Raw genomic sequence first — 19944 nt, forward strand, 5'->3', positions numbered from 1 at the left:
GCAGCCCGCTGTGCTTGAGGCAGAAAGCCACTTCTCCCCACTCCACATGACATGGCTGGCCTGCAATGCAGCACAATGGCTGGGAAGCAGCACATCTCTCTGAACAGCTGCACAACGCATCAGCTGGTGCTGAGAACCTGTGAGATGTCAGTAGTGAAGTCAGAAGTGACAGGGGGCTAAATACACCTAATTTCTTTCTCCCTCTCCCATTTATCTTCTTTGTGTCCTTGACCAGCCCCAATTAGTTAGAAATAAGCACAGCGGATTCTACTTGGTGCTTTCTGGCAGGTGTAACTCAAGTTCCTTGAAACTCCTGTTCTTTATTTCTGAGGAAAAATTAAGAATCACACTAAAATCTCTAGGTGTTCATATCCATTCAACCTCATGGTTACGGCAGCTTAAAAAAAAAATTTAAAAAACACCCTTTGAAACACTAACCAGAATCTTCATCAACAGCATGCCTTATCTGTTCTGTGTCTGCAAAGCCAGATCTTAAAGCTGATGTCGTAGTCTAGTACAAAGTGCTCAATGATTTTATTACTGTCTGTAAAAAGCAGACTTTTCTGGTGAAATTATGACAGTAAATAAACTCTATATCCTAACATCTTATTTGCATGCACACAGCTTCCTGTTATACTTAAAGGAAATTCTATATTTCAAAAGCTAGAAAATCCAATTGCCAGTCATTTCTCACTTGGGTACTGCATGTGGGTGAGTCACTTTACCTGCAAGAGCTGTCATCTGCAAACGTGGTAATTCTTAAGCACTTCATGGCAATTTGGAATATGTATGTCTGTCTACGCTTTACACCATTTTACTTAGCTTCAAAAAGCATGCAAACTCAAAAAAAGGAAATCAGAGGACATGGGCTATACTTCACATTATTCAGATTAAAAATTAAGAAACTCCGGACAAATTGCCATATGTGCATAACTGGCATAAACTATTTTTCATCTAAAAGTTAAGGAATTTTCTTGCAGATTTTTTTTGGTTTTCTGTTTTTTAGGGGTTTTTTGTTGTTGTTTTTTACTGATTTGCTGTAAGAAGCCTACAGGTTCCCTTTGTTTTTATTGGGAGTTTATGCTAAATGTATGCCCATCTAGTAAAACCAACAGATGAATTTGGGTTCACTCCACAGAGCCTGCATAAGGTCTGTTCACAACTCAGAAGTAGAAGGTGTAAATGAAAATGCATTTTATTCCACTCTTTACAGCACAGCTTCGCAGTTTGTTTCAAATGAGGCTGCCACAAAAAAGATGCCTCCCATTCCTCTGTCCCCAGTAGTTCATTTCTGCCTCAGATTGCCCATCTGCCAGTCTCTTCTATTTGCCACTATGGTGTGAACAAGACTGAGGAACAGATCAACAAGGAACATAGCTATTTATGCCACTGCTCTGTGAGTTGGATGGGGAGTGGAAACCAATTAAAATTAACTAAGAAAAAAAAAAAAAAAAGCAGTGTTCTTAACAGGCAACAAGCCAGCACACTGGCAGCTGAAGAGGGCAGGAACTCTGCGTTGCGCAGCAATGATCTTCTCCCTGCTAAGACTAACAGCAGCTGTCACCATAGCTTCACAACCAAGGGAATCAAGCTTTTCCCCCCCCCCTTCAGACACCACCAAGCTACCAGTGACAATCAAAGGACAGCTATTATCTTAAAGTGACTGAAGCATTATTCTTCCACAATGATCCTCAAAACTTCAAATGATCATTGAGAGAGCAGGGTTTTGTAGACCAGAGAAATAAATTCCAAGTGACAGGATTGGAAGAAGTGCTTCATTTTTTTGTGAAAAACTCTTAAGCCATTCTGTGACTCTTCTAAAGGGTTATTTTTAATAATACTTTAGTAATATTATTTAGCAATAATAGTAATTAGTAATAGTAATAATATTTTTTAGTTCTAAATTACACATGAAAACAAGCAAAGGGCTGTAACACACACTCCAGTGATGAATGAAGCAGGAGTGGTAGTGTTTCATGACAGAGTAAGATCATCTTTGGAGCAATGTAAATCTGAAAATGATTTTCAGAGATGACTCCATGAGATGACTCCAACAGTCTGCTATTGAAATAAATTTCTCCTTCACAATGATACAACTGAACAAAGAGAAGTAACAATTTCAACACATGGAGCCTAGCATTCACACTAATCAGATAAAGGGATGTGGTCTTGAACAAAATATAGGTCCCTCAGATGGAAAAACTGATGCAAATATTACAACTCTAAAGGTATGACAGGGCTCCAGTGATTCTGTTAAAACTTCAGACTTCTTTTAAACAGTTGGAACTGTTTAAAAGTAGGAAGGAAACAGCGGCAAATAGGCTTTCTTCACTAACAGGGTAACACGTCTACATTTTCCAAAAAAAAGTAGGATTTATTACAAGTTGGACTACATGTCAGTTCTCCATCTATTTCTACATAGCACTAAAGAAAAAAGACAATGTTTCTGAAGGACTGTTCAGGGCTGTTTTACCCATACATACTACATGAACTTACAGTGAATACTCCAAGAAGCACATTTGAAGGTATTAGTTATTTCTGAATCAACTGTTTCTAACATTTTCAAGATTTTATCATGAGCAGACCATGATACTTACTAAGTGCAAGAGCTAACTATTCAGAAATGGAGCTTGAATGTAACCCATGCAAAGCCATATCAGTCCAGATCAAGGGTCTGTCTAGTTAACCTCCCAATCTCCAGCAGAGGCCAGAAGGAAACACTGGGGAACCACAGAAATAGGACAAGCACATTTGACAGTCTCTTTCCACCTCAGAGGATTTCATGAATCCTATGCAGCTTGTCTATTTAGTAATCCTCCATTAACATGTCTTAAGCACTGTCCAGTCCCAGCCCCTCCACCAAATCCACATAAATTTGCTGCAACCCCAACTTTTTTTTTGGCAAGGCATTCCACATCCACTGCCTGTTACATGAACCTACACCTCTTTATTTTTTGAAACCATCTCCTACCTGTTTTCTTTTCTTTTCTTTTTTTTCTTTTTTTTTTTTTTTTTTTTTTGACAATTCCAAGTTTTCGTTGGAGGAGACCATGAGCAATCAAACCCCAGTCATCCTTTTCATATTACTTCTGATTTTGCAGACCCCTTGCTCATCCTTTTTCCAGGCTAAAGAGTCCTAACCTATTTGGTTGTTCCTCATATAGAAACTGTTCTCTAACTCCATTCCTCTAACCATCCATATTGCCCTTGTAGCCTTCCGAGATGCAGGAACCAGGATAGCACACAGCATCAGCGTGTAAGCAAACCATAGATTCATATGATGGAATAATGATGTTCTGTTTTTGTTACCTTTTACTAACAAGTCTTAACATTTGATTTGTCTGGATGGTTGCTTTAAGTATTACCAAGGACTAAGCTAACATGCCGATCTGAGAATACAGTTCCCAAGTGGAAACAGTGCAGAGGACATCATTTTACATGCAAGGCAGGAATGGCTTTCGCCCATATGCATCACTTTAACCTACACTGCGTTTCATCAGTCATTTCATTCCCCCAGACACTGGAGCCTTCTGAGTTTGTCTGCAATACTCCTGCAATCCTACAGTCTGCTCTCATCTTTTCTGGCTCAGATTATTTTGTAGCATCAATAAGGTCTCTTTCTCCATCCTTTTTCCCAGGATGATTATGAATGGGTGGGACAGTACAGGTCCCCACCTAGACCCCTCCTAGTAACCTCTCTTCACAGCAAAGGCTAATCATTTACTCCTGCTCTCCATTTCTTATCATTTTAACTATTTATCCATGCAGAAATCTTCTCTATTATCTCATTACTTAATTTCTTTGAAAGTTTTTTGAAAGAGACACTGTCAAAATCCTTTACAAAACTTCAGTAGAATACGAAAACTAAATCAAGTTATGCCCTTGTTTGTTAAGCTCTTCAAAGAGCACGAAGAATAAGGCAGAACTTCTCTGTATGCAGTGTTGATTCTTTGCCAGTAAATCATCTTCATCCATGTGTCCACTAATTCATCCTTAACTATGGTTCCTACTAAGCTGCATGGTACTGATGTCTTACTGAGGGCTTACAGGCTTGTATTTCTGCAAGTTCCCTAGAATCTTCTTTTTTCTTCAACCTGGAGTTCTCTTTGGTGAGTATCATCCACTCCTAGGAACTTGGTATTGTTCATTTTGCCAACTTCTTGTACAACTGCTTTGACAGTCACTTTAATTTCTGAGAGTTTCTGCTGCACCTGCCCCATAAGAATGGTTTTGCAATGTGAATGCCTCCACTTACCTTGACAGCAAAGAGCAATGCAAAGCACCAATTTAGCTTCTCCCTGCAATGGCCTTGTTCTTGCTTTGTACTTCTTCCACAACCCTTGTCATCCCTCAGTCCCCTCTGAGGGCTTTTTCTTCTTGGTACATATGAAAAGGTGTTTAATGGTATTTGGGGGAGATTTGGGCAAATAGATGAAACTCTCAAACCTTTTGCCTATTTTTACCTGACAGAGTTTATGACCCTTCCATTGTCTTCAGTTAGCTAAAACTTCAGTCTTTTGAAGGGTATCTTCTCAGTTCCCCAGTGACTTCTGTTGCTCTGCTGTTTAGCTTATACAAGCTTTCTTTTAGCTTTACTCAAGGCTTTCTTAGCAGTTAGCATGCACTGGCACTGTACTTTGAAAAAGTTATCCTTCATTATTCTCCACATCACTTGTATGGATTTAATTTTTAGATCCCCCTTGTAGCTTGAAAAGTTCATGAATGAGACCAACAGCTGGCTGGACTCAATAAACCCCCAAATCCCTTCTAGTCTGACATGGAGATCCTCCCAGTATGTTCAGATTATTACTACAAAATAATGAATCACAAGTAGAGAGAACAGTGTATTTTGATTGCTCATGCTGGTGGACAGAATAATTGGACCTTGGATGACAACAAAGCAAAGAAGTTAGAACTATGATATTAAATCTTTCAGATGGCACAAAACGCTGAAGTTTTACACTAGCCTTGATGCTGTCTTCTTACAGTATAATAAACCCATATTTTAAATAACAGAAATCTAACAGACATTATAATAATATATTCTGCAACCTTAAATACACACATAAAGAATTATTAGATACACAGGCATGGAATCCTGCATTAAGTTGTACTAAAAAGTAATTCTCGTGGTAACACCTTATTCTTAGAAATGCCTGAAACAAGACAGCTTCACTATGTATTTAATAATTCTTTCAGCACCTGTTCTCTTTCCACCCCTCCAAATTAGCTGCAGGGCCTGCCTTAGAAGCAAGGAGAAAGGCAAGTACATCATTAGCTGAGCTGGAAACACGGATGGATTACCAAATCCCTCAAGTTACACTACTGTTAGTGATACAAAAAAGGTTGTGAGTTCTGGCATACAAATAACAGTGTCTAAAAAAAAAATTGTTAGTGTCATAACAATAGCTGTGTATATACCTAATTACATAATTAAAATAGTATTACTTAGTGCATGTATGTAATTAAAGGATTTGTATCTAAGATGTTATGCAGTTACATTATTCTTAAAGACTGTGTGCAAACGCACACATGTGCTTAAACATGTACACACACATACAATAAAACTGTCTATTTAGAGGTGCCTTCAGACTTAAACTGGACAGTCAGATTTACAAAGTGCAAAAATACACTAAAACAAATTGCTATTAGGAACATACAGAATACATTGTCTAGAATGTGAAAGAAGCAACTGTCAGAATATGGACACCACTCGATATAACACAATGAAGCCCTTCCATGACCAGTCAATGTGTTTGCAAATACACTATACCAGTCTGCAGGATCACTCTTTTGGATTTATACACTACATTTTTTTCAGCAACTGAACTGAAGCTTCTCTTTCCTCCATATAATTTTTTAAATTCTGTTATTCCCCATTTTAGATTAGGAAGTGATTTCTTCAGGCAGCAAACCACCATCTTCAGTTCTATTCCTGTCTCTTACAATACACCCTATTCAAATGGAAGCAAATGAATACCCCACACAAATAACAAGTAGAGCTTACAAAAATTCAGTAGAGTTCCTGTTCAGTGCATTCTTGTGACAAAACAATTTCTGCAAGAGACAGTTCTGGTACTAAAGAACATATACTGCATGCAAGAATTCAGTCAGAATTTGGCTGGTTAACAGTTGGCTTCAAAAAATTACTCTGAAAGACACTATTAACGTTGAAATAAAATAAATAAGATCACACATTTTGGCTTTTCTGAGCATTAGCTTAACATGCTGGAAGATAATTGTTTTCTGTGGGAATTGTATCACCATCTCATTTTCTCCATCATTACTGCCTGGATGCCAAAGCAAACAAACTAGATACTTAAACAGGTTAGATTACTTTTGCATGATAGCTCATTTCAGATCTCTTTAAATGTTAATAAATAAAACTCAGAAAACCAGTAAGAACCTATTTCAGTCACCAAGGTATTATAGGTTCTCTTCATATAAAAATCGCTTTGATCTGAGGCAAATTGCAGTTAAGGACATCTCTACTTTTGCACTCAAACTTTTCCTTTTGAGAAACACCTGATAATTTAAGTAAATTTGCTGTAGCCAATCCAGAAGCTGACCAAATTTGGAGTGTGTGTGTCAGATGAAGAAAATGAATGAAACAATGATAACCCTTCTCAAATGGAAAACAAACAGTACTCATCTTCCTGGTACTACGGAACAAACTTTCACTAACAAACGTTTCAAGACTTCACTCAAAATGATCTGGATGTAAGACCTTTTAACAAAGTAATTAGGCCCCACCAAAATCGAAAGCTGCAGTAACTTTAAGCCACAGCCATACCCGTGTGCATGCACTCATGTGAAAGTATCGCACACACTAAATTGCACTGAGGCCGTGACAACATGCAACTTAGTAATGTGCAATATCTCCACCAGAGCAAGCAGAATGAGAGCTTCAGGGAAGAAGGGTATGGTGCATTCAGGAAGAGAACAACATGCTGCTCAGGGAAAGGAAAATGGTTCAGGCAAAGGTGTGCATGCTACTACTTTGGAAACCTGTGAATTTGAGAATTACTGCATCATCCATTCAGAAAAAGAAAAAAAAAAAGATGAAAGCACCACCTCCCTATTTCAGAGGTGCAAGTCTCAAGGTCCTAGTTTTCCTAATATACACAGTGAGGTAGGTGAGGTATGAACTAATTCGATTTTACAGAACTTTCATGAGCAAAGTAAAATACATACGCTGACTTGCTCCAGATAACCTAACAATCTGCCCTAACTCTCAAAATGCTACATATTAGAAAATTTTAACAGAAATTTACACTAGCTTGCACTGAGAACTGAAGTATCTTAATGCAGTAAACTGGTCTTACTGGTTCTGGACAAGCAAGTTGTCATCTTCTCAATCCTGAGCGAGAGTGCTGACAAAAAAATTCTTTCAGCTCATCCTACTCCAGCATAACCCCTTTTCCCACAGTTCCCTGTCCCCTATTCCTCTTCCTCCACCATTTCCTCTGGCTGAGTTTTAAGAACAGTTTTGGTGAAAGAAAGTGATGTTTACTACAGTCATGGACTGCCAAACAATGCTGCCAGCTACATTATGCACCTTGCATCAGATTTTTGCTTCAATACCTGACTAAATAATACAGAACAAAAGACAAAAAAAAAAAAAGAAGAAAAGAATACCAATAGGTAAAAGGTAAATAGAGCATTTACCAAGAAGTGATAGTAGTAGTAAAGTGACCCCAGGAACAAATTTAAAATGAGAGCAAGAAAGACCAGAGTTTGCTTGAAAGTCAAACAAAAAGAGAAACAGATAAAAACAACCGAGTGTGAAGGATCAAAAGTATCAGAGGAAAAAAAAAATGTTGATATTGAGGAATTAACAACATTCACAATTATCATTTTCCTACCTCATGTTTCCATTCCTACTTCATTTGCAGGGAATGTCAAATGCAACTCTAGCAATACACGTGGCATGAGACATTTCTATTTAAAACAGCACCAGTGCTCCTCATGTCAGTCAGTAGGCCCTGGGGTAACAAGTGCCTCCGCTAGCCTTCTTCCTCCAAATTTTGTGCTATGCTTTTAATGGAATTATTATACAAATATTTGCCTCTCCCTCTCTTCACAGATTAAAACTGTCTTTCTTAAAAAGTAACCTATTAAGGGGAACAATGAAAACAAACAAAACAAAGAATACACAGGCTCTTACTACATAGGAATATTAACACATTGTCAGTTGCAACTAAATCACTGTCAGTTGCAACTAAATCACTGTCAGTTGCAACTAAATCACTGTCAGTTGCAACTAAATCACTGTCAGTTGCAACTAAATCACTGTCAGTTGCAACTAAATCACTGTCAGTTGCTGCTGAAGGATACCTTGAAGCCTAGGGAAACTTATATATGAATTCTATGACACCTCAAAGCCAAAAGCCTGTGGCTATTTCAAGTGTCCAAACATAGAGTTACCTAAGCAATACAGGGTAGGACAGGACTAGGAGAAGGCAGTTCACTCTGTTTCCCTTCGTCTCTTTGCCCTGGAAGTCCAGAAATACTGAATAACACTTCCAGGTTGGGAAACTCCACACTGAGGGACTACTGAGAAAACAGAGAAAGATATTTTCTATGTTATTCCCTCTACTCTGTATGCTGAAAGTCCAGGAAGGGAAAGAGCTGATCCCCAGAAATCTTTCTGGATGCTGCAGTTCTGGTGCTACTTCGGATTCTTCAAACAAAACAGCAACCAAACAGCCAACACTTTCAAAAGTAACTACACCATCAATACAGATGACTTCAAAAACTTGTTCTATCTGCAGCACAGTAAAGCCCACAGAGATAAAAGGCCACTGAAACACTTCTGAAGAGAAGCCTTCCCTTCTTAACATTGACAAAAAGCAGATCCCACAGCCACCCCTCACAGGCCATGTTCACCAGTCCTAGATCATCTCTGAAACCACCGATGGGGATCCCTGCCAGCGTGTCAGAATATTCTTTAGAGAGGGGAGACCAAATAAGACACAGGACTCCAGCTGCAGTATCAAAAGTGCTGAGACAGTGCAAACTCTCAAGACAGATTTCACAAATCAGCCTAATCCTAAAAAGAGCTCCTGCTGACCCTAGGCTCTCATAATCATCAGCTGTGGAGAGGTGAACATGCACACGTGCGGGCACACACACATTATAAATATATATATGTGCACCCCAGCCAGAAGCAACAGTAACAGCAGCTCTGGAGAACACCAGTCCTGAGCAGCAGCAGCCGCTCCAGGCACAGCTGCCTCTTGTGCCAGGCGCTACACCCAGAGCAGGGCCGCAGACACAGGGCACGGAGCTCCACAGGCAGCCTCCCAAGTGCCAGGCAGAGAGCAAAGCCTTGGGACACTCGTCACAAATCACACCCATGCTGAAAAGGACTCCTACGGAGGCAAGCAGAACGCACCTTCCTGCAGAGACCACAGCCACAAGCAAAGGCTCTGGCCTCCCCAAAGCAACAACTCGCTCTGCAGCTGCTTCGGCACCTCTTCTTCAGGCTCTGGGCACCCCCCCACCCCCCCGCCCGAGGAAGGCTCGGCCTCCATCTTCAGCCACCCGTTAGGCAGCCGCACACACAAGGAGCTCAAGGCAGCAAGACCCCACTCGCCGCCGCTGCCGCCTCCTCCTCCTCAGACCAAAAGAAACACCCCCAAGGCCCCCCAGGACCTGAGGGGCCCCTCCCACGCACTCCTTCTGCCACCCCACCACAACAGCCCCAAGGAAGACAGGCCCTCTCCTCCCCTCTCCTGCACTGCTCAGGCCACAAGAGAGCCCACCTCTGCACACACCAGTGACGCGGCGTGGGCGCACTGCGGGGCACGAAAGGAGGGCTTGCACAAGACTGCCAACTCCACAGCTCTTTTATTGATGGCCGCGGGACCTTGCGCTGGCGGGCTGGGCTAACGCCTCCTTTCCCACCTGGGCACGGCCCCCTTCTTCGCCCGCTCTCGGCTACCTCCTGGCCACGGGGGAGCCACTCGTGGGCCACGGGGCCCAGGTGGAGGGCCTTGAGAGGCCCTGGCCCTCCTGGGATGATGGCGACGGCCCGCTGTCCAGGCCAGCGCCCACAGGGCCTTGTTGGGCCGTGCCTGCTTCGCTGGCAGCGGGTCCACCTCCATGGGTTCCACCCGGTTTTCAGGAGGGTCCACCTCCATGGGTTCCACAGCCTCTGGCGCCGGGTCCACCTCCATGGGTTCCACCCCAGCTTCTTGCGGAGGAGGGTCCACCTCCATGGGTTCAACCCCAGCTTCTTGCAGAGAGTCCACCTCCATGGGCTCCACGGCGCCCTTCGCGCCACCACCAGCGGCAGCTCCCACGGGCCTCAGCCTGTACCAAGTGTTCTCCTGCTTGGGGCACACCCTCTTGCCGCCGAGGCCCACCATGCCGTCCATTCCGCACGGCACCCTTCTTCAACGCACCTCCCAAAGAGGGGCAGCAGCTCTCTTCGGCCTCCTTGCGCCCTGCCTGCTCCAAGTCTCCTTGGCGCTACAGGAGCCAGAAGCTCGGTGAGCTGGGCCCCACGCCCAGGCACGCTTTTTTATGCTGCCCGGGACAATGGGCAGTGAGGTCGCTGGTGACAGCAGCAGGCCACTGTGATGGCGGGCCCCAGCGCCGGGAGGGCGCCAAGTGCAGCCGGGGGGGGCCTGTGGCCTCAAAGATGCCCTCCTTGCCAGCAACCGGGGCCTTTCCCAGGCCGAGGGCTGAGGGCCCCTTTCCTTCGCATCCATCCCACACGCCATTTGGCTGCACGCGCACAAAGGCTGCTCCTGTGGCACGGGCACTGCCACTGGCCTCCTCCCTGCATCCTGGGCCCCAGCCAGCCCCCTCTTCAGCATGCTGGCCCGCCCACCCTGCAGGGCGCTGGTCCTCAGCAGGTGATGGTTCATGCGCATCCTCCCCCTCCACTCCGCAAGGTTTCTGCCAGCACGCTTCTCCAGCCTGCGGACGCCCTCCCCTCCACGCCATCAGCCAAGGGCCTTACTGCCCGCCCTACACTTTGAAGTCACCCACAAGCCTGCGGCAGGTGCCCCCTGCCCACCACCTCCACCCAAGCCCTTCCTTCACACCTTCACCGGCATCGGACACACCACTCGCCCCAAGCAACACCGCTAGCGTCTGCCCCTCGGGGGCGCTTTCTTCTGCCTTTCCCAAGACACCCTCGCAGCCCGCTTCTGCCCTCCACGCCTCCCCCAGGCGCTACTGGGAGGCTGCGGGAGTCTCCGCCACACGCCTTGCTAACCTCCAGGCAAACAACATGCACTGCTCTCCCCTTGGCCCATGCCACCAGACAGCTCCTCAGCGCTAGCTCCCACCTGTGGCCCAGCACCGCTTGCCCTTGGACAACCTCCCGGCTGCCTCCGGACCACCTCCTCTGCGCTGCTGCCATTCCGCCTCCCTTCCCACCCCAACCAATGGCACGTTGCCTTTCCAAGGGCAACGCAGCAGTTCGCCTCACGGGCAACCGTAGCCAACTCCCTGTGGCCCTCCAACTTCTTCCAACCTGCTGCCATGTTGCAGCAGCACTCTGTCAGCACACCTGCTGCAGCTTACCTGCTCCCCCTTCCCAAGGGCACAACATGCCACACATGACTTCGTGTGACACTCAGACTCCATCTTGGGCTCAGAATTAGCTGGTACCTGATCTGACCAATTTCAGAAAGGAAAGAAGAGCTTCTAAATTGTGCTAGAAGTGTCAGTTGTTGTTCAAATGGCACAAGACTCAACGTGTATGGACTCAAGGCCACTTGTTACCATACAGTTGTATTCAAATTTACTTATTAAAGACAAGTTAGGCATTGAGTGAAATGTGAGCTGCTTTAGAAGCCTCATGATAAATCCCCACATACAGCTGAGGAAGAGACATGAACTGAATATCAGAAGAAACACTCCCAAGAATCCACATGCGGTACTAAATACAGGCTACTGCAAGCTAGGGAACAGTAGGGATGGATTCAGACTACTTGAATGAAAACAGAGTGAGCTCTTCTTATGTAATATAAGTAGTTAGGATATGAAGCTGCCTGTCATATATTTCTCCAAATATAGGATTTTCTCACTGTATTATGCACTGCTGATTTATGCTGGCTCTTTCCTACTCTTCTTTCTGCTCTCTAACATTACTTTTTTCTTTCTTGATCCATCTGCGTCACAGACCCATCAACTAAAATTCTTTGATACAACCTATTTCGCTGACTACCCATGCCCAGGGAAGCCATATCTTAAGTGTGACACTCTTCCCATGTTCCAGAGGCTAATGAGCACAATTTGGTAGATTAATAGCATTATTTTATAAATCTGCTCACATCTTTCAGAAGAGATAATGGAGGTATTAGCCACTTATGATCAATGAAAAGTCAATAGCGGTTTCTCAATAGAAGGGCTATTAACTCTCTGGCAAAATTCCAGATTAATTACTCTCTACCAAGACTACCCTTTCATTTGAAATGGCTACAGCAGTATCATTTACTGTTCGAGTTCTCACACAGCACGATACAACCTGATAATTGCCATGACTTACCCAGAAATGGCTTAATTCCAGTAACAGATAACACTCATATAAGGCAGACATAGGAACAATGACAAACATTTGGTAATGGTTTGGGAAAGCAGTTTAAAGTCCATTCATATTTTATATGTGTGCAAGATAACACAGAAAACAGCAGTGTAGGAGATACAGGCTGCATAGCATTTAGAGTGGACTCCTTGACTTCACCACATCCATCAGCTTTTTTTAAAAAGCAGCAATGATTTCAGCACCTGATTTAAAACCTATTTAATATATTATCAACATGCTAGCATTTGAACCTGTTAGCAGGTGAAAGCTAATAGTTTCACTCATCACAAATACATTACTGCACTACCCCAAAAATTATTTTGTTGGGGAATCTCAGTGAAGCATATTTAAAAAATACGCAAACAAAAAATCTTCCTTCCCTTATTGCAGTAGTTTAGAGGTGGAACATAAGAGTGGTAACTAAGCACAAAACACTAGCTATGCATTCTGCAGGTGCATTTACAGTAATGTTTTAAGTTGGATAAGAAGAGCACTCCCAATTTCTCCCTTTTTATGTGATTTGGTTCATACAGTGGAAAGGTCAGAGATCATGAACTAGATTTCTCTCAGATGAAACTAAACTGGAAAATGCACATGCATATCTAATACATTCCAGCAACAGGTAGTCTGATCTTGTGGACTGAGCACAACTAGCCCAAAGTAAATATCTCAGACATGTACAGCATAGATGTCAGATCCTCATTGTCAACTGTTTTGAATGAATCTGTTTCTACCGAGCTTCACTAGCTGTTAATGCCAACGTAGCTGCAGACACATTGTTTGCTCTAGGGTTTGGGATGTGATGGGTAGGCTGGTTTGTTCTTTAAAATACTGTGTATACTTCAACCTGTAGTATATACTTACTCCGAATCTTTTTAGGCACCCAAGTCCAATCGAATTGCTCTTTAATAGCCAAAGGGGGGGGGGGGGGGGGGACACCATCAATGGAATTCTTAGAAATCAATGGTCTTGGGAATCTTTCAGATTTGCAGCTCATGTCTTTGAAAGATGAGCTGTTGCAACTGCAAAGTATTTGCAGTTGAACTGATATTATACACGCATAAGATCTAAAACAATTTTCCAGAAAGGGCAAGAAATCAACAACATACCTTATTGCCTCTTCCACTGATTGGCCAACTATGTTTGAGGAGGGACCTGGCTGAGACAAAGGCGTCAGGCTAATCACCCATTTTACTGGCTTGTAGTACTCATCACTGGAACTCAATAGGTAGAATAGTGTGGTCAGGAAAATCACCTGAAAAAAAAAAAATGGAGCTTTAAATTAAGAAGCAGTAAATACTCCTCAGAACTACAGTGTGCAGATATGCCTCAGATCACTTAACTTCATTAGAAAAGGTACAAGGCACTATTCCACAAACCTGGATTTAAAGAAACATACACAGCCATAAGAGTAAGTTTCTACCCTGCTCCCCAAGTGACTTAAGTTATATCTAAACATCATAACACTTTTAGACCTTTTCTGCTTCTTCACAAAGTTGCATCTAGATCAAATGTTTGTTGTTTTTGTTTTTCCATCACATTGAGCGTATCAGAACTTTATTAGATAGTAGCATCTATTTTTAAAAAACAAAAAGCCCCAAAACACATCTGAGTGACTATGTAGCTAGATATAGAATATGACAAAAAAACCAAAAAATCCCACCCACGCCACAAACAGGAAGTCTACAATATTTTTAAGCTGACATTCCTGAGTGAATGCTCCTTGCACAAGTATGAAGATCAGTTTCAGCAGAAGTCATGACAGTTGCGCTGTTTCAGAGTCTAAAAAACAGAAAATACAATCAAATCATATTAGCTTCCTACATGTCGCAGATCACTATGTTTTACTTCAAGGGGGCTCAGCAGGTTCTTTGGCTAAGGATACATCACCAAAATGTATTCAGCCTTCAATAATATACCTCAACAAGGAAAATTCATTATGTCCCAATGGTAAACCATGGCTTGTATTTGTTTCATCTACAAGCTTTAATTCTTGCATCTTTCTTCACAAGATTAAAAAGAACTCTTTCCCTTTCCTGATTCCAATCCACTGGTATTCTAGAATAAGTTTTATCTTAATCTTTTGGATAAACCAAACTGTCTGACTTCCACAAGTCTCTAGCCTTTCAGTGTACAGATAACTCACGCCCTTCTTTTGCATCTTCTCTGAACACACTCTTAAAAACACACACAGCACAACATGCAGTATTCCACTACCAGTCTCAACCATGCTATCCATTTGTCATCTCTCTGTTCCTAATTCTTTTCTACTCAGTGAAATGCTACCACTCTTCCCCACCCCTCAGCCTTTAACTTCAAAGTCACATTAAGCTATTCTCCTACTGCAATCCCTTTCCAAAGTATCTTGTATAGGTACAGACTGTGTTTCATCTTCTCAGGTTTGTAACTCTAGCCCTGTGTGATAAACCAATCTATCTAGTAAAGGAAGTCATTACATCAGCACATTTGATCAGCAGGCTGTTAATATTCATTTTGCAATCATTAAAAAAGCCTGAATTAGGCCTAGGCATTATGGGAAATAATCCAGCACTAGTGGCAGTATCAGCTATGCTTTGTTGCAAATTCATCCGGTCTAGAACAACTTGGAGTAAGTAAATCTTTAAACCTGATTCAGGCTTAAACATGCTCTGTAATGCCACAAAACATGGCTTTCACATTGGCAGGGCCTGCCACTCCTCCTAAGCCACTGTAATATTTCATGATTTAGCTACAAAACTCACCATGCTGAGGCAGCTATCCAGCTGGTGATTTGTCTTCTTTCCACTGGGATCTGGCTACAGACCCTTCTTGCAGTGCAGCTTTCAACACAAAGCAGCATACTGCTGTAAATAAAATGACCTCTCATCCTGATGCTCACAAAAAGCAAAGTGAAAAACAGCTCTACTGGATCTTGTTTTATTGGGACAGCCCCATTATCTTCTGAAGATACTGCCCCTCAAATAATATGGCAGCTGGGGAATAAACAAGTTAACTGCAGCAATCAGAGTTTCCTCCCCTGTGGTAGGAGAAACATACAGTGCTGACTTAAGGCAGGCTATGAGCCAGGGATCAGTTCAAATGGCAACAAGCACAGCACTTGCATTGACTGGGAGAGCTGTTCTTCCCCCGTGTTCACAGAAGAAACTTGTCTTCTCGGAGAGTAATAGACACACCAACATGGACATACACACCTGCACTGCAGAAGCCAGTGACAGCTGGGATGAACAACAATGGAACAAAATGGTGTTAACTGAACTAAAAGCTATGAAAGGATGCACAGCTTACTCGATAGTTAAGACAAGGTGCATTTAACTAATCGCACTAGGCAAAATCAATTGCATTTTAGATCAACTGCAGTTTGGAAATGAACATATGCATTTCAGTACTATACATACAAAAATACAAAGGAGTTACAGAATAAAATAATTTGACATTAAGTGGCTTGCTCCCTCATCCAACAAGCAGAATAGTCTCTCAATAGCACATTCAGCAGCAAAAAGATGTTTCTTTCCCTATGTCTACTGGACTTTGAAAAAAATCTCAGAAATCTCTGAAAACCTCTTGTTTTAGAGGATATCAAAGACTTCAGACATTATGTAAATTGTTTTCTAACCAGCAATTCAAGATCCCAGGGATGACTGAAGAGTCAAAAATTACAGAATAAGCTCTTTCCATTTTTAAACACTTGATGGATTACCATTTCTTGCTGCAGAATTTAAGCTATACTCCCAAAACCTGAAACTTTCAATGCTCTAACTTGAGGGGGAAAAGAGACCCAATTCAAGGAGAGATCTACTGGTAAAACACTTTATGTTAAAATTGTAATTCAGCATTGCCATGGATATCAAGAAACGCATGGCTTAATTGCTTGTGTGTCAGTTCAGTAGACTTGGGAAATGTTTCTCTATCTGCCATCCAGATTCAGTTGTTTTCTGCCCCCAGGCTTCATTCTTGACAGGTGGTGTGTGCGTGGGTGGGTTTTTTTTAAGCACCAAAACATTCCATATTTCCCTGAGGACTAGAGATGACCCTCTGCCAAATGCAGCTTCTCTCTTTTGATCTTTAACAGGTACAAGTTGAGAACATTTTTGTTCAGTTTTGCCCTCTAGAAAAGCTGTGCAAATTAACCTTGTGTAATCTGTTACAGAGTAGGATGAACTTGTGCTGCTGCTAAGGCCAAAGGACACTTTTATTGACCAAAGCACAACTATCTTCACTTTCACCTTATACATACAGAGAAACAACAGATGTTTTTGGGTTTAGAACTGAGTGTTTATTTAGGGTAGGGGACCTTTCTGGTTTCAAGCTTTCTTTTATCATAGAAAAAGAGGACTGGAAAACACTAGAAATTGTGTATACACATGCACAGATACAAACATACACTCAAAGCAGAAGTCAAACAGAAGTGGCACTCCTGTAACTAATGATCAGTGTTCAAGTGTCTGTTGAGGATCTTTTTAAAAAGTCTTACTGGATTGTAGAAGAGGTGTGTTACACATTATTTTCTATGGAAATATTTTGATAGAAGACATTTCTCAAAATCAAGGTTCTGAACAAAGTGTCCTACATTCCATGCTTTAAAGTTTATTTTTTTAATCCACTTGTCAAAATAAAATTCACTATTTTAATTTTTATGCAAAAAGACAAAACTTGGATTGAAATGTAATTAATTCAAAAGCTAACCACTTGTGAAATTACTCTGCTGGACTATTTAAATTATTTTGCACCACTTCAAACTAACAAGAACTCTTTTGCAGCCACTCAGAATTCCACAAAATGAAAAAATAAAAGTATAGTTACAGCTCTAGTAGCATTTTGTTTTAAACCCAGCTCTAACTAGACATAAGTTAAAACAATTCCTTCAGTTTGATAGTCCTTCCCCCCCCCCCATTAATCCATTATATACATCTTTGTCAAAACACAGGCATGGCATTTTCGAGTCAGCTTTTTCACCTGGCACTGCTGGACCAGAGCAACACAAAAAGCATGCTCAAATGCTGTCCAGCTAACTTTAAGGTTCATTCCATTCAAAATATAAGAACTCTGTTCCAAAACTGCATTAAAAGAAGGGAGAATACTGGGCCAGGTAGCAAAGATGCAGCAACAACTAATCTAGAACAATCAAACTCTGAAACTACTTACCTTCACATTAAAATGAACTCTGTATAAAAGCTTCCCCCCCCCCACCCCCCCATTAGAAACTAGTAAGGTTTTTCCTGGGAAACAGGGAACTGTTCAAGACTTTACAGAAGAGAGTAGGAAAGAGCTCAAGCTGAAATCACAGCTTAAAGAAAAAGTAAATTGTTAAGGATATACACTCTTGAAACAGGTTACTTAAAACAAAACAAAAACTTACTACAGCAAAAGATTGAGGTATGCCTTGTAACCCTGGAAGAACAAGAATGGAAAAGATTACTTCTGGTCATCTCCTTCTCACTTGGAAGGCTTTTTTTCTTTAGCTCTAAAGGAAGTCAAATGAATAGGAGGTAAATCTATAATCCCATGTGGGATTTGCTAATGATCCATACAGCAAAAGTTAAGAAAACCACAGGGATCTATCCTAGAGTCACATCTAGATTTTCTCTCCTTATTATATCAAGCTGTTGCAGCAGGGGAAAAAAAAGTACAAGGCAAAAACTGAGAAGCAGTAATATTATTTCTGCAGTGTGACACAGAAAAAAAAAAGTAGGATTCAATTAAAGTTATGCTAAAAAGTACTTTAAAGCCAGGCAAATTAGCTTTCCTAAATCTTCACAACAGCTAACAATTTCATTTACCTATTGCTCCAAATAAGGGACTGTATGTACAGCCTTTATATTTACTGAATATCCTAAATCTGAGTTCTTTCTTTCTCAGTTGTAAGCCATTAACAAATCATCACTATGAAAACAAGTTTCATTAATTTAACTTTGTGCTTTATAAAAATCTGTTTCTTTTTGTTGCAAGAATCTTTGTGAAAGACTTGCAAAAATAAGAGAAACAACGATACTGACTAGACAAAAAAGGCCTAAGAAGCGTGTAATGCAAGCAATTCTTTTATAGCACCCTCCCATGCACTGTGATAAATACTATACAGGTAGACATGCAAACTTTAAATATCTTCAAAAGACAACAACTCAAAACACTACCCTTATATATGACATTTTCTATACAAATGGAGGCAAGCACATCCCTTTATGCTGACTTATTTAAAGTACAGTAACAGGATGTCGAGTTGCTCAGTGATTTTTTTTTGTCTTACTTCTTAAAACCTGAAGTATTTCTAATCTACCAACTTTGCTGTTGTGTTTTTGAAGTTTGCCATTATCAAGAATCTATAGAAAGAACCTATACTGGCAAAATACATCTATTAAACCAAATTTTTCCTGCATATGTAAGATCACTATTAGTGCAAAACAGAAGCTCACAGACAAATTCAGGAAACCAAGACTATAGGACTGATATATTCTGGTGGGGAAAGTTCTATATGACAATTTCAAAGTAATACGTTCAATCTCCAGTAGATATGGAGAGAACAGGGCAGCCTTTAGGGCATCTAACCTTTAAGAGAATTCCTAGATACCAGTATCCCAATGAGCTCCACTAATCGAGTTGACTGCACAGTGCCCCAGAAAGTGGCAGGGCCCTGCCAAAAACCAAAAAGGCAGGACTATGCATCCCAGCAGCAGCATGTAATCAAGTCTGTATAAGGCACTAGCCATTTAGGGCTAAATTTTGTGTCTGAGTAGTATGTGCCTATCAATTATAAGTGGAATCTAGTAGATTGAAATGATCTGCAATTGGCATATGAACTAGTGATTTTTAAGTATATTAACCTTCCCAGATATCATTTCCAACATGTTATCACAGGTGAAGTAGTGGATTAAGGAAGAAATGAAATATGCCCATGTGATAGTATTCTTTTCTTCATCAACTGAAAGATAACTGCAGAACAACAAAACTCAATGCCAGTAATTTTCTTCAGTTCGAGACAGCAATTTAATGAAGTCCTTTTGTCATTTTTTTTAAATAGTGAAGAGAATGCACACAGCTGCTTTAAAATACCAGTAGCCACTATTTTAAATTATACAGCTTTGTATCCTAAGACCTCCCCCCTGAGCAAGCATCAATAGAGACAGTGAAGTTAAACTGAAAAAAGACCTTTTTTTCTACAAATATTTTTGAATTCTACACTAAAAACCAGGACACGGATTTCAGTCGAGTTTCCAAGATTAGTGTTTGTTTTGTTAAAACAGAAAAAAGGCCCAAGCCAAAGTCCTTAATACTACTCAGTTCACTGTCAGAGATCTAGGTGATCACAAGCCTCCAGCTCTGTTCCAGCTATTACAGGTTGTTTTGGAGTTTGGGGGTGGGGAGGCGATGTTTTTAAAGTAGCAATTGCCACAGCAAATGGTAAGAAA

At 41.5% G+C, this 19944-nt stretch overlaps 1 protein-coding gene across 3 annotated transcripts in view; it reads right to left on the reverse strand.

The window, feature by feature from the left end:
• TMEM245 (transmembrane protein 245) overlaps positions 1 to 19944 on the reverse strand; it is a 91713-nt gene that overhangs the window by 18961 nt on the left and 52808 nt on the right. For all 3 annotated transcript variants that reach the window (XM_064506723.1, XM_064506722.1, XM_026099872.2), the window contains one exon: positions 13654 to 13799. In XM_064506723.1, the coding sequence (XP_064362793.1) occupies positions 13654 to 13799 (146 nt within the window). The remainder of the gene's footprint in view (positions 1 to 13653; positions 13800 to 19944) is intronic.

This window comes from Dromaius novaehollandiae, chromosome 2, assembly GCF_036370855.1.
Source record: "Dromaius novaehollandiae isolate bDroNov1 chromosome 2, bDroNov1.hap1, whole genome shotgun sequence".
Taxonomy (NCBI): domain Eukaryota; kingdom Metazoa; phylum Chordata; class Aves; order Casuariiformes; family Dromaiidae; genus Dromaius; species Dromaius novaehollandiae.